The following is a 12,944-nucleotide window of genomic DNA, read 5'->3' as shown; positions in this document are numbered from 1 at the left end:
CTCCCCTTATTTGCCTCCAGGGAACCTTCCAAAAGCCCAAAGTGCCTCGAGTTAGTTGTTTAAGAACTGTGCTTAGGAGCGGTGCTTGTCTTAAGGGAAAACGAGGGCTTGTACTCCTATATGAAGCTGGATTATGCCTTTTCTGCACTCTGTTATCGTCAGAGCATGTTGTGCTTCAGTCCTAACTCAGGTAAGGTCCTTACTGAGCACAAAGAGCAGGATGCATGAAAGGCACCCGTCGCACTGCTTCCCTGGGTCTGGGAAGGACTCAAGGTGCGCAGCACATCCCAAATACTGAGTTATCCAGGAATACCAGAGTAAAATAAACTGGGCTGATTCAATTAAAAGAGCGTTATTTTAATGCAAGCGATTTAGTTCTCGAGGTTTTGATCCAGTTGCATGAAGAATCGTATTAATACCAGGCTGCATTCAATGGGAGGCACCTGCATGTTTTGGCACGTAACTGGCAAGCAGGGCAGGGGTGTACGGCGGCACGCTGATGTGTTTGTGAGCTCCGTGCCTGGCAGCAGTGCAAGGACAGAGCTGTGAGCAAGCCGCACAGCAGGTGAGAAAACCTAATTATCTTCCCCTGCCTCCCCCTCCTTTTTGCTTAAGGTTAGACAATGAAAAATTCCATCACTAGAAGTAACGTAGGAGACCATTTGGATGATTTTAATTGCATCATTTTGGGTCAGGTCCTCTGCTGGGGTAAATCTGAGCATGCCTACTGAAGGCAATTTACTGACTTACATGATCTGAGGATATGGTCTCCTCAGGGTACATAAAGCAAAAAAAAAAAAAAGGCAAAGACGCTCTTGTTCCTTCTGTCCCTGTGCAGGAGTCTGCCACAACGCTGTGTTACTTGCACAGCTGGTCGTGCAAAGTTTGCCCAGAGCTAGCTGGAAAGGATGCTGCCTTTGCTTTGTACCTGGCCCCACAGAGACTGCTAAGCTCCTGCCAGCGTCTCCCAAGCCATCACTGAACCCAGGCACCTTTTCAAAGCCCCTCTTCTCGGCTTGTTTGTATGGGAAACTCGAGTACTAATGAATCTGGCTACAGGATAATAAAAGCTGAATGGGTGTGGCTACTACACACCAGCTACCTACCTACACACTGACCTTAAAAAGCACAGGACACACTTCACTCCCTCTAACCACTACGATACAGAGCCTGCTCCTGCCCCGTTAGAAGAGTTATGCAGAGATGAATATGGTCTTGCTGAGGTGAATGCTCCAGCATCCAGATGCACAATTACCAGCAGATGTATGGCTGCAGAGCCCAAGAGGGTGTGCAGTGTATTGACTATTAATCAAGTCCTGCTTTTAGGCCACAAAACTGCACGTGGGTTTGGGAAAGACATATTTCAAAAAGCTTTACTTGCCTAAAATAATCTCCAGAAACAAGCCTAAGCCTTTTTCTCATTTCAAACACCCATCTGTGCAAGCAAAACACTCTTCAGATTGTCAAACAGAAGGCAGGCAAGTCTCTCCCCATCCCCTTTCCTCCTCTCACAAACACGCAAACACCTCCACCGGGTAACAGGGTGGAAAACCTGCCCTGCAGGTCTCCACTGTTTGGGGCTGCTCTGCCCGAGTGCTCGCCTGCTGCCAACAGAAGAGACCTTGCCACCGCAAACCAAGCGAGACGAACACCCTGGGATGCAACAGCGAGGCAGCTCTCACACGCTGCCTGTGGGACCTTCTCCAACCGGCACCGAACACGCAGCAGGAGATAGAACAGAAGGCACTGGGAGCAGAGGGGCAGCCGAACCCAGCCTGGCAACGACTTACATTCAGCTTTGGCACAGATGAGGCAGGCAGTGGTGCAGTTAAAGAAATTCAGGATTCCTGCCACAGCCACACTGATATCAGTGTTGCTGGGGTGGAGGTTGAGGGTGGTGAACCGCTGGAGCTGCAGCTTCAGGAACTCCTCTGGTGCCACTTTGAAGTGAGGAACCTAAGTGGGGAGGAGGGAAAAGAAAACATGATTAAAGAGGAAAAAGAAACAAAAACAAGTAAATCTTTGGTGTGAAATGCACAGCAGGCAGAAAGGGAAATATCCCAATAAAACTGCAGAAGCATCACCAGAGTGATGAGAGGAGGGTGGGATTTGTGCAATAGCAGAGGAAAATAATTATCACAGCCACAAGAAGCCACGGGAAGGAGTGGATCAGGAAAAGTCTTGCTGAGCCACTCGGAGAAAGGCAATGGGGGCTGTGATTACAGCACAGGAAACCATTCCGGATGAGTTCAACCTAATTAGCTTGGGCACTAATTGTAGCCAGGCCCACACTTCATTTCGGGCTTGCTGCCTGGGTAAATACGGAGGATGCTTTGCAGGCAGGCAGGGAGTTACAGAGCCCGTGCTAGAGACCCCCAGACCTTTGCTGTGTGCTAGATGGATGAAGTGCTGCAAGTTCACCTCTGCCTGCCGTACCGATGTGTCGTCAGGTAATTAGAAGAGATGAAGAGAAAACAAGATGACCCTGCGCTGGCAAGGCTCGGGAGAGAGAAGAACAGATGCAGCAGCCAGAAGCTTTGGGCTCTTTTGATCAGCGGAGAGGTAACAGGTGGCCATACGGTGGGCAAGCTCCGACGGGACCGTAACCGCGAGTCCCAGTAATGCTGCGCTAGTCGTTAATACAGCGGAGCAGGAGGCGGGAGCGGGACGCCGTTGCCCAGGGAATTGGAGGAAGGGGGAGCAGGGAAGCCGCACGGGGGAACAGCCCGAGGGCTCCCTCCGAGGCAGCTCTGCTGCACACCTGGCAGTTTCGCGAAGAGGGACTGGGTGGGCAGACAGATCAAGCTCAGACACCAGGGGCTCAGTCAAATAAGGAGAGGGAACATTGTTTTCCTTTTGCCGAGTGAATTATTGGGAAGAAATAGAAGACAGAGAAAGGGAAACATCTGCTTCAGCTTCATTAGGGGAGTGTCAAGTCCTCTTTTCCTCCATTATTAGTCCTTCCAGAAGCTATCATCCCATGCCTCTCATCTCTCTCCTCTTGGGAAAGGCTATTAGTAGGTTGTGATGGCTGCTTTATTGACAGCATGAGCTGTTTGGTTAGCAATCGGAAAGTTAAAGAGTAATAAGCTGCTATCTGCCTTGATTTCACTCTGCAGCCCTCGTTGCGAGCTCTGTTAACAGGGAGAGAAGCAAACTGTAAGCAAAAAGCAAATTCCTTTAACCAGAGCAGACAGGGCAGCTCCGGTACAAGCATGCTGATCAGCGTCGGGAGCCAGATGGAGTCAGAGACTTGCAGTGGCAACCGCTACCTGAGAAGAGAGAGCTGCAGAGGTGAAGGCAGCCACCACCACAGCAGCTCCTGCAAGCTGCCCACAGCTGATCGCGGCCCTGCTTCAGACCTCGCGTTCAGTCCCGGAGCCCTCCTCTCCTTTCCACGCGCTCTGCCCCAGTGCGATACCCCTCCCCAGACAGGGGGGAAGGAAATCTTTGGGCCAAAGGCACTAGAAGGGTAACGCAGGAGACACAGGTTCATCCTCCAGTTTCACCACAAGTGAACATCAGGCCAGTCACTCCACCACCTGGTGCCTTGGTGGTAAAATGAGGACACTCTCCTTTACCTGATGGATGGCTGTAAGTACAACGGCTCTGGCTGGGGTTGCTGTATCACGTTTAACACAGCGGCACCAACTGACGCTACTGTGATATAAATCACAGGGAGTTACTGCAGGTTTACATCACTAGGAGGGCAGCTGAGATCAAGCTTGAGAATCAAATACCTCAGAAATGCACTAGCACTCACCTTTCATTTCTGAAAAAAAATGAAGAGACTTAGATCAGAGACTCAGACTCATTATGAATTTCAGTGGAAAAACACTTGCAATCTGTAACTCCAGAGCTGCCTTTGCCTGGGATGGAGCACATGTCTGGGACATTTAACTGGAGAAAGCACTACAAAATACTCTCGAGAGACCCATCCTGCTGTAGCCCAGAGCACTAGGTCTAAAAGATCTCTTCCATCTCTCCAACACTTCTGATTTTTAGGGAACAAAGAACAGCAGTCATTTGTGAATGCAAGTTATGTACAGTGCTCAATTCCAGGCACTCCCCTCCTTGGAGGCTGAGCTCCAGAGAGACACCACTAAATGACTGAGAGATGTTATCTTACTTTAAAGGGATGAACTATGAGAAAAGAACTCAATTTCTTTTCCCGAGAGCAGAGCCAGATCAGTGTAAGACTGTTCAAGGCTTATAAAATATTAAATCAGGCACATAGCCTGGACACAGATAAAAAGGGTTTGCATTGATGGAACATCAGCAAACAGGAAGGGGTGCAGCTTTCCAAGTACGTGCACAAAGTAACGTCACACCCAGGAACTTTGGCCGGGATGTGCATCTGCCAGGACAAGCTGAGGTGTTTGCAGCCCTCAGTCAGCAGGGACATGGTTCGCATCAGGGTTGCGCGTGAAGGAAGCTGAAGTAAAAGGCGATACAGAGGAAAACAAGGACAAGGCAGGCAGAAAAGAGAGACGAAATGGAAAAGTAAGAAGCTGCAAGAATACGTGCATTAGGAGAAGGGGCAATAAACCAAGCTGTCAACTCTGCTCGTTAGAAGCCATGGCAGAGCACGGGAAGGACAATATAGCTTGTAAGATGACTACAGCAAGTCATCTTTGCCAAGGATGCCCTGGACTACCATAGGCAGGTACCTCGCTGCTCCTGTCTCATGGAGGTAACATCCGTGCTCTGCCTTGCAGCTGGGACATGAGGACAGAATACACTGGGGTTGATGAGGCCCGTGGAAAGGGTCTCCCCACCCTGGAAAGGGTTTGGGGAGCCGGGTGGAAAGGAAAGGTATGCATACACAGTAATGATGACTCGGAAACAGAGCACCAGACTTGAACAGGAACTGCTATGGGCAGACCCAGATGAGGGAGAAGGCAACGTAAGGCAGAACTGGAAGCTGCGCTGAGCTGTGCGGCTGCAGGTGGGACTCGGCATGGGCGCAGCACTCTCAAAGGAAGCCCTTCAAAGCTGCAGAAAGCCCTCCTGCACGGGATCTGCACCAGAGGCACTGCTGCTCGCTATAGTGGTAAATTAAAAACCTAATCCATACTTACTAAAGTACCCTCAAACCGCTGTGCTCCCAGGGAGCCTGGGCACCAGGCAGCAGCCAGCGGGAAGCCTTGCTGCAACTGGAGCCCACTGAGAACATCTTCAGTTTCAAGGACAACGTGCAGAAAGTGTGGGCTGGGGAACGGTTCAGGGTCTCTGCAGTACCCCTTACCCAAGGTGGGCAGCCCTGCTGTGGCCCCAGGCCTGCCGCAAAACACCAGGAGGAAGGAGCCAGGGCTCCCACATTACCCTCCCAGCCCTGGGCAGCCGCCGGGCACAAGGGCGTTGAGGCCAAGTCAGTCGGCGCAAGGGCACAGACTTACTCCAACACGGGATGTTTCCACTTACCTCTTTCTCCCCACAGATATTGCTGATAATAGAGCTCGAGGCTGGGCTTGAGGAAGGTCCCAGGACACCTACCACACCTTTCGGGAGAATCTGGCACACTGTGGGCACCAAAGAGAGGAAACATGCATGAGATTTCATCCTCAGTTTCCAGCTGACAGTCACGCTTACAGTACCTGCTGCACCTTACTAAGGACACAGTACTGTCTCCTTCACACAACATACTCCCTGCCATTTATCTCCCCCAAAATCCCTCTATTCACTTCTGAAGCACTGTCACCCCGCCTGTGACATCCTTCTCTCTGTCTTTCCCCAGTCTTTCTAAATCCCACCTGAAGTCTCCCCAAGCCCCTGGTGGCCTCATCTTTGTCTCAGAACTCGGGTCTCTCTCTTATAACATCCCTTTTTGGTCCCATCTGCTATGCTCCAGATAAAACCAAAGTTTATGGAAGATGCTAAACTCAGAAGTGGCCTAGCTTCAAAGCATCATCTAGCAGCAAACAAACTTGTATTAATTTCTTCCCTCATCCTCTGCAGAGCTCAGTGGTAATAATAAGGATCGTATTACGGTTTTTCATTTGTGTGTTGGGTTTTTTTTCTGGCAGTAGTTAATCTTCTGGCTCCACGCCACCAAGGTTAGCAGAACAATAAAAAGACTCTGACAAAATGAAGAAGTTAAATCTCTTCCCTCAAGCTTCCCGGGTTAAACTGCAACCTTTTGTCCTTTTAATTCACAGCACAAATTTAGCCGAATGGCACTTCAAGGACTATCCCAGTTGGTGTCACCTCCCCGCCATCATCCCAGTCAGACACGTCGCTCAGAAACACTCCTCCAGAGCAGCTTGCGCAGGCAAAGCCGCGCGAACAGAAGGCGAGAGCCCCTCGTGCTGAATCCCCGGACTCTGAAAGGCTCGTCTGAACGTGTGCTGGCCACAGCTTATTCTGAAATACCAGACCTGCCTCAGCATTGCTATGCACTCGGCTCCTTTGTCCCCGGACAGACAAAGCCACCTTTGCTCAACTGCTGTCAAGCAACTGCTTTCCGAAGAAAGAGGATACCACAGGGGAGAAAGGAGGCACAGCAACCACTTATCAGTTCTGACAAGAGCAAGCTCACAACATTTTCATATGTAAAAACTAAACCACTGTATCACGAAACTGAGATTTTAAAGATAGTGCCTTTTCAGTATCAAATGGTTGGACTGTTCCAGAGCACCATCCTCACTGCAGGTCCCTGGCTTACATGTCAGACAAGCTTTTGTGATGGTTGGTAAAAGTTATCTAGATTCAGCGGCTGGAAAAAGGAGCAAGAAAAATTCAAACCAGAACATATTATTTGTAGTGAGGGAATTAATCATCAAAACTGTTGTACTACAGATCAGAGCAGGTTTTCTATCAACTTCAAGTCTTTAAGTCAAGATGGACGTGAAACGAGAGCCTATACTGCACTCAGGGGGTTTTTAAGAACACCAAGCTATGGGGCTGAGTGTAGTGTTCAGCAAGTGAACATCTACAGTTCATTTTCTGCCGAGGATAAGATCAGCTAATCAAGGTGGTCATCTCTGGCCTTAGACTTTATAACTCTCTATAGACTCATCACTGGAATATGAGGCCAAAAGCTGAGGACTCAGTTTGTCACTTTAGGGAACTGGTTTTAGTTCTCTCCAAGTGCTACTTGAAGGAATAACTCCATATACTACTAGGTCCCTACACATACTGATCGCTCTGACTTCTGACAGAAAGTGCCAACGATATGCAAACATCTTCTCGCGGGTTTTCCTTCCTTCCATGCTCTCTCACCCTCTGCCATCTCAATCTACTACAGAACGAGTGATGGTTTTCGGCGGCATCTTCAAAGGAATCCAGCACTTGCTTTTCCTCTGTGCTTAAAAATTTACAGGCACTTACATTTCTTCAGAGGATCCTTTTAAGTAAGAGCATCAGCAATTTGAAAACACCACATGCTATCCAGTGGCACTCATCAATCCCTCTCAGCTGCATCAGACCCTTCGGGTAATCTGCAATTCAGCATCTAGGAGGAAGGAGCTGATCCAAGTCTTCTTTATCCACAGGTCATTAGGGCAAAAGTCCTGGGGGGAATTTTGTTGTGCATGGAAGGGAAAGTTTGGTGAGCACTGTTCTTCTCATCTCTGGTATGGAGTACAAAAAGTGGGTTAAGTAGTCATAGCAACAGAGTTGCAACAACTGTCAGAAGAAAAAAACCTGGCTTATCATTCCAAGGGTGAGACACCCAGTAAAATTAAGGAAAATGAATGGAAACAAAGTGGAGGTGCCCGAGGCAAGGGTTTTGACCACGTTTGGAAAGCTTCTTCTCTTGTAATCCAAAACACATTTCCTGTTTCAGAACATTCCCTGAAGCTGTTAGCCTCCACAGGGAGAAAAGGGTCAACCTCACTACCATCATGGGCACTGCAGATTCAGACAAGCACTTGCAGGGATGTGGAACTGTCAGCTCTGTACCAAAAATTCATCCCTGATAGCCGCACGGACTATAACCACAGATCCTGGTGTAGCCCCTGCCGCTCAAGTCTCTTCCTACTTCAACGCATGGGTGCCATGTAAGCTATATACTGCGCAGGACTCATTTTTGATTGCTGCAGACCCAGATACCTCTGCCCAAGATCATGTCCAATTTTTATGGTTTTTTAGAATTCAGTACCTCAAGATATACTGGACATAGAAGTGACATTAAAAACTTCTTTACCATGAGATGGGACATGGATATTACGGATCGTCCTTGACCTGAAGGCCTGAGATGTCCCAAACCTCCTATTCTAGCCGCTTTTACAGACTGCCTGCACTCAGCTGTTCTAAACAAACATCCCTGAGGACAGCGAGACAGAAAAACAAGAAACAAGCTTAGCAAAGAAATTTCTTAACAATACCCTTAAAACACAGAAGTCTTTGAAAAGGAAACATCCCAGGGTACACCCTTCTCTGCCGAGACCTGCGCTGGTTTAGGCAGGACAGGATCCCTCCTGCCATCACCTGGGGGCAGCTCCTCGGAGGCGTGAACTGATGTTTGCTGCCTTTCCACCTCTACGTGGACTTTTCTGCCTCTGCTCCTTGCGCAGCTCAGATGTCCCGTTACGGTACCTCCGTCTGCCCGATTACAAGCTTTGCTCAGAAGCTGGGAGTGGGGTCAGAGTCTCCTGTGCCCCTGCCAGCACAGGCTGGAGCTAGGAGGTGGCCCACAGACAAGCTCAGGTGCACGTTTAATGTGCAGTGCAAAACAGTGGCCCTTCTTTCACACCAGCAAGTCTGTCCTGCCACGTAAGCGAGAAAGGGCTGTGTCCAACAGGTTCCACGAGTATATCTAGGAATTGAGTACAGGTCCGGACACAGGGAACAGCAAGATACATTTTAAAGGAAGATGGAAATACATACATATTTTTGAACATGAAAAAGCACAACCAGCAATGAGTAGCTCTCACATTATATATGTATGTACATCCACTTAGTCGTGGTCAGGTAGTGCCTTTCACCTCCTGGGATCTCAGGGCACTCGGCAAGCATTTACATGAACTCTCCCCGTTCAAAGCACGGCTGAAAGCGCTCCGGTGAGAGCATCCACTCGGTGCAGAACACAGCATCTCTTTCACTGCATACAGATATCTGATACAAGGGTTCCAAACAGCATGCAAAGAAGATTCCTGCCTCTAATTGAAAATAAATGAGCAGGGAAGGTATGCAATTACCTCAACACTCCACGACTGCAAAACCTGTCAGAGGATCTTGAATGACAGGGGCTGGTCAGGATGGGATTCTCAGACAGAAAACACCAAGGGCACAGACGGATGGCGTTACAGAGTGCACCCTGCACCACGGCTTCAGGACTGCTCCCTGCAGCATCCCTTACGCTTCTTAACAGGAACTCGCCAGCAGAGCGGGCTTAAATGTGAAATCCAACAGGATCATAGAAATGGTGGGACAGCTAATAGCACATTTGAGCCAATGTCACCAAACGGACGTATCGGGCACTTTGAAGTATTGGTGTGAATAAACAAAATTGAAAATCCTCCAGTCGCTCGCTCACTCTGACTGCTGACCTGCCCTGATGTTTGGATTAACAACAGAAAGATGCTTAAAAGACTGAGGAGATGATAGAGGACAGGGTGACAAGTAGAAAATCTGTCCTTCCCTGGACATCAAAAGGAATAAGGTATTTTAGATAAAGACATGATTAAACAAGTCATTTTGGATCTTCATAAAAGGAGTTGAAACATCAAACACAAAGAGAGTACAGGCTTCAGTTATAACAGCAAAAATAGCTTTATCCATAACCTTTCACTGCAAAGTCATTTCAAAACACGGGACTTTATAGATGTCGCATACAGGAACAGTCAATGTTTGTCTTCGTTCATATATAAAGCTGAAATGGCAAACCATGCATGAATGTGATTAAGACTGACTCATATTTTACCTGCTATAGCAATTGTGATTTTGTGGCCCCCAACAGTAAGATGCCTCAGTCAGTCAGGAAGAAAAAAAGAAAGAAAAATTGCTCAACGCTAAAATAAAAACTAACTCTCAAAAAGTCTTTTTTCTCTCGAAGCACTAATTCTACACGGAGTATCACTGATGGGCTGTAATCACAGCATTCCTAGATCAGTCAGCTAAGCGTGCTAGCTGTGATATTTAAGGGTGATTCAAAGGGCGTGAAATTTGAGAACAGTATTAAACAGATTTATAACAGCTTTGCAGTCATAGGTTAAAACATCTAAACTGCTTTTATTAATATTACGTGTGATAACAAATATCAGTACCGTATTAAAGCTGAGAAGTCAGACATCTGAAAACCATGAAAGCCTTGAAATTTAAGTTAAAGGATCTGATTCTCCTCTGCCACCAGTATAAATCAAGAATAACTTCAGTGACATTAATAGCAGAGCCATGCAGAATCTAGATTTTTCTTTTGCAAGAAATGCTTCAAGACATTTTTCCTTCTGAAGAAAAGGCAAATAACATACTGCAAAATTACGTGAATACTCACTTCACCAAAATCAAATCCGTTTGCTCCAATTTCTACTTTTCACATTCGCTAAGTCAAAGTAAAGAAAACAAAGAAAACCACCCCGAGGTGAAAATTCAAAATGGAAGATTGCCTCTTCCTCACTTATCCCATTTCCACGTTCTCCCCAAACACCACATTTCACTGAAATGAACAATTTCTTGCATAATACTTCATTCTCAACAAATTAGGATTCTTCTGCTTGAAAAACATTCCAACAGAAAAATTTCTGAGCAGTGTTACAGGGTGCAAGCAAGAAAGAAATCCCGCTCACAATCTTTACCGCAGCTCTGGGGTCGCTTGGCAATCGAGCCTATTTCCCGAGCAAAGTTAAATAACTTCAACAGAAAGAAACATTTTAACAGCAGAAACACTGCTACAAGCAGAAGATTTATGAGAAAGGAAAAAGAATTGAACTAAAAATGCTACCGGTTCCTTCAAAGACACGGAAGGCTCAAGCAAGCAAGCAATTTTCTCATTTCTTAGGAGACTCATTGGGAGATTTGGAGTACTTTCAGGGGCAACCTGGGAATGCACTTGGAAACACAGGCAGCCCCCGTCCCTTCTGCATGGCCCGGCCAGCGAGACCGGATCTGCCCTATTGCTGTGCCAGGTGAGGGTGAAGCAGGATGCGCACAACCCTGAAGAGATGGGAAAGACCAAGAAAAAGTTAAAAGAGAGGAGGGATCCAAAAAGGCGGAGGACTGCTGTTTTAAACACTCCCTGTGATGCTGCCTGTGATGATCTCAATCTAGACAGTCTCATGGGTGACAGGCTCTATAAATAGACATCCAGGTACTTGCTGAAACGCACTTTATTAACTGAACGCTTCTATAAATAATGCAAATGCTAATTCAGGAAATGAAGGAGCTATCTGCTGATCCCACAGGCTTCCTGAGCCCCTTCTGCCAGTCACCCAGAGACCTGCTACCGAGCAGCACTGGGTGCCAGGGCTCCACGGGGCCTCCCAGGTACAGGGGCGCGTGGTGCCGCGCAGAACAAAGACCAAAGCTGTGCAAAGAAACAGCCCGCTCTAGACCACAACACACTCCCACACTTTTTTGGGATACCGAAGCCCATATAACCTGCAGGAACAGAGAACCATAGGGAAAACCAGTCAAAATCCCTATTTTTTAAAATTATTTCTCCAGCGTTTTCAAGCCAGCTTGTAATAAAAAATTACAGTCCTCCTCTGAACTTTAAAGGTAGTCTTAAATATTATTCTAAATGGAAGCTACCCTATTCCAAAGGATTCTCCTTCTTACAGGAAGAGGCTGTTCTAGATCTTTTTAGTTTCTTTCACCCAGGCTCCTGAGAGGTCCGTGGCACACAGACCATCAATTTCTTTTTTATTCATCAGCATGGGGTTGACATGTTGGGCATCTAGAGGAACACCTGTAAGTAGAGACCAGTTTGCATGAAGGGATTTTAAAGCAACGTGGAAAGTATACTGCTCTTTCAGAGTTAGCTCTTTTTAATCCACATGATTATAAACATCCCTTGAAAACTTCACTTTGTGTAAACAAATCCACTGCCAATCCAAAGCACCAAAAGAGCTATCATGTCTGCTGACAAACTGTGTTCCGTGGGGTTTTAAAAATAATTAATTGCACTGAACTTGCCCAGAGTCTCCTATTTGCACACCATTAAGTACTTTACAAAGGAGCATCGCCTCCTGCATCATCACCTCTCTTTATTGACACACAGATTAAAGAAAATAATTTGTCCCAAGTCACTGAGCTGAGTAGTGGCAAAGCTTATCGGGGACCCAGATCCTCCCAGTGCACGCCAGGGCTCACCTCACAACTCCAGGCTGAACCCTCAACTGAAAACTGGTCTCAGCACTCGCGCTCCAAGCCTAACCTCCCCTTACGTGCTGCTGTGCCCCCACGCTGGACAGGGCGGCCCTTGCAAACGTGTGGCTGGGGCTGAACACGCCGTGTGATGCTGCTGAAGGTCCCACACCCCTCCCGAGGGGATGTGCGCCCGCATCCAGACCTTACCAGACCCCTGCGCCAAACCCAACTGCGCCCAGGCAGCCGGGGCGGGCCAGGGCTTTGCAGAGACCCACTTTCATGCTAGCACATCTGGATCTTTCAAGTGCTGATAGAGGAGCCGAGAGGTGCTTTTTACCCCACGTCCCCTCCTTGGCTATCACACAGTTTTTTGCAGCAAGCGCAGCGTGCCAGGCACCCACCTCCTGCGAGCCGGCGGTGAGAAGAACTGGGGAAGGACCAGCTACGTGGAGGGGTACTTACTGGTTTCCGCCGTCTCATACTCGCTGTCTCGCAGCAGCTCAAAAATGTCCACCTCCACTTTGGCTTTCCCCACCCGCTCAGGTGCGCGGTTGATGCGGTTCTTAGCCAGGGTGATGGAGAGCCTCTCCCCCCTGCTGCACTCCATGGGGTCATCCAGGATGGCGGCTGCGGGAGCAAAGGCATCGGCAGTGGTCAGGCTTGGCAGGGACCCCGCCCGGCTCTGCGCACCCCCC

At 48.1% G+C, this 12,944-nt stretch overlaps 1 protein-coding gene across 1 annotated transcript in view; it reads right to left on the bottom strand.

The window, feature by feature from the left end:
• LOC104627033 (glutamate receptor ionotropic, kainate 4) overlaps window positions 1–12,876 on the bottom strand; it is a gene marked incomplete at its 5' end in the record, with an annotated part of 78,414 nt that extends 65,538 nt beyond the window's left edge. The window contains 3 exons of the mRNA XM_010295159.1: window positions 1,791–1,956; window positions 5,425–5,522; window positions 12,712–12,876. Of these exons, the coding sequence (XP_010293461.1) occupies window positions 1,791–1,956; window positions 5,425–5,522; window positions 12,712–12,876 (429 nt within the window). The remainder of the gene's footprint in view (window positions 1–1,790; window positions 1,957–5,424; window positions 5,523–12,711) is intronic.
• Window positions 12,877–12,944: the final 68 nt, after the last annotated feature.

The sequence above is a fragment of the Phaethon lepturus genome, unplaced genomic scaffold (assembly GCF_000687285.1).
Source record: "Phaethon lepturus isolate BGI_N335 unplaced genomic scaffold, ASM68728v1 scaffold19130, whole genome shotgun sequence".
NCBI classification, from domain to species: Eukaryota; Metazoa; Chordata; class Aves; order Phaethontiformes; family Phaethontidae; genus Phaethon; species Phaethon lepturus.
Note: the sequence above shows the minus strand (reverse complement) of the source record. Positions and strands in the feature narration are given on the sequence as shown.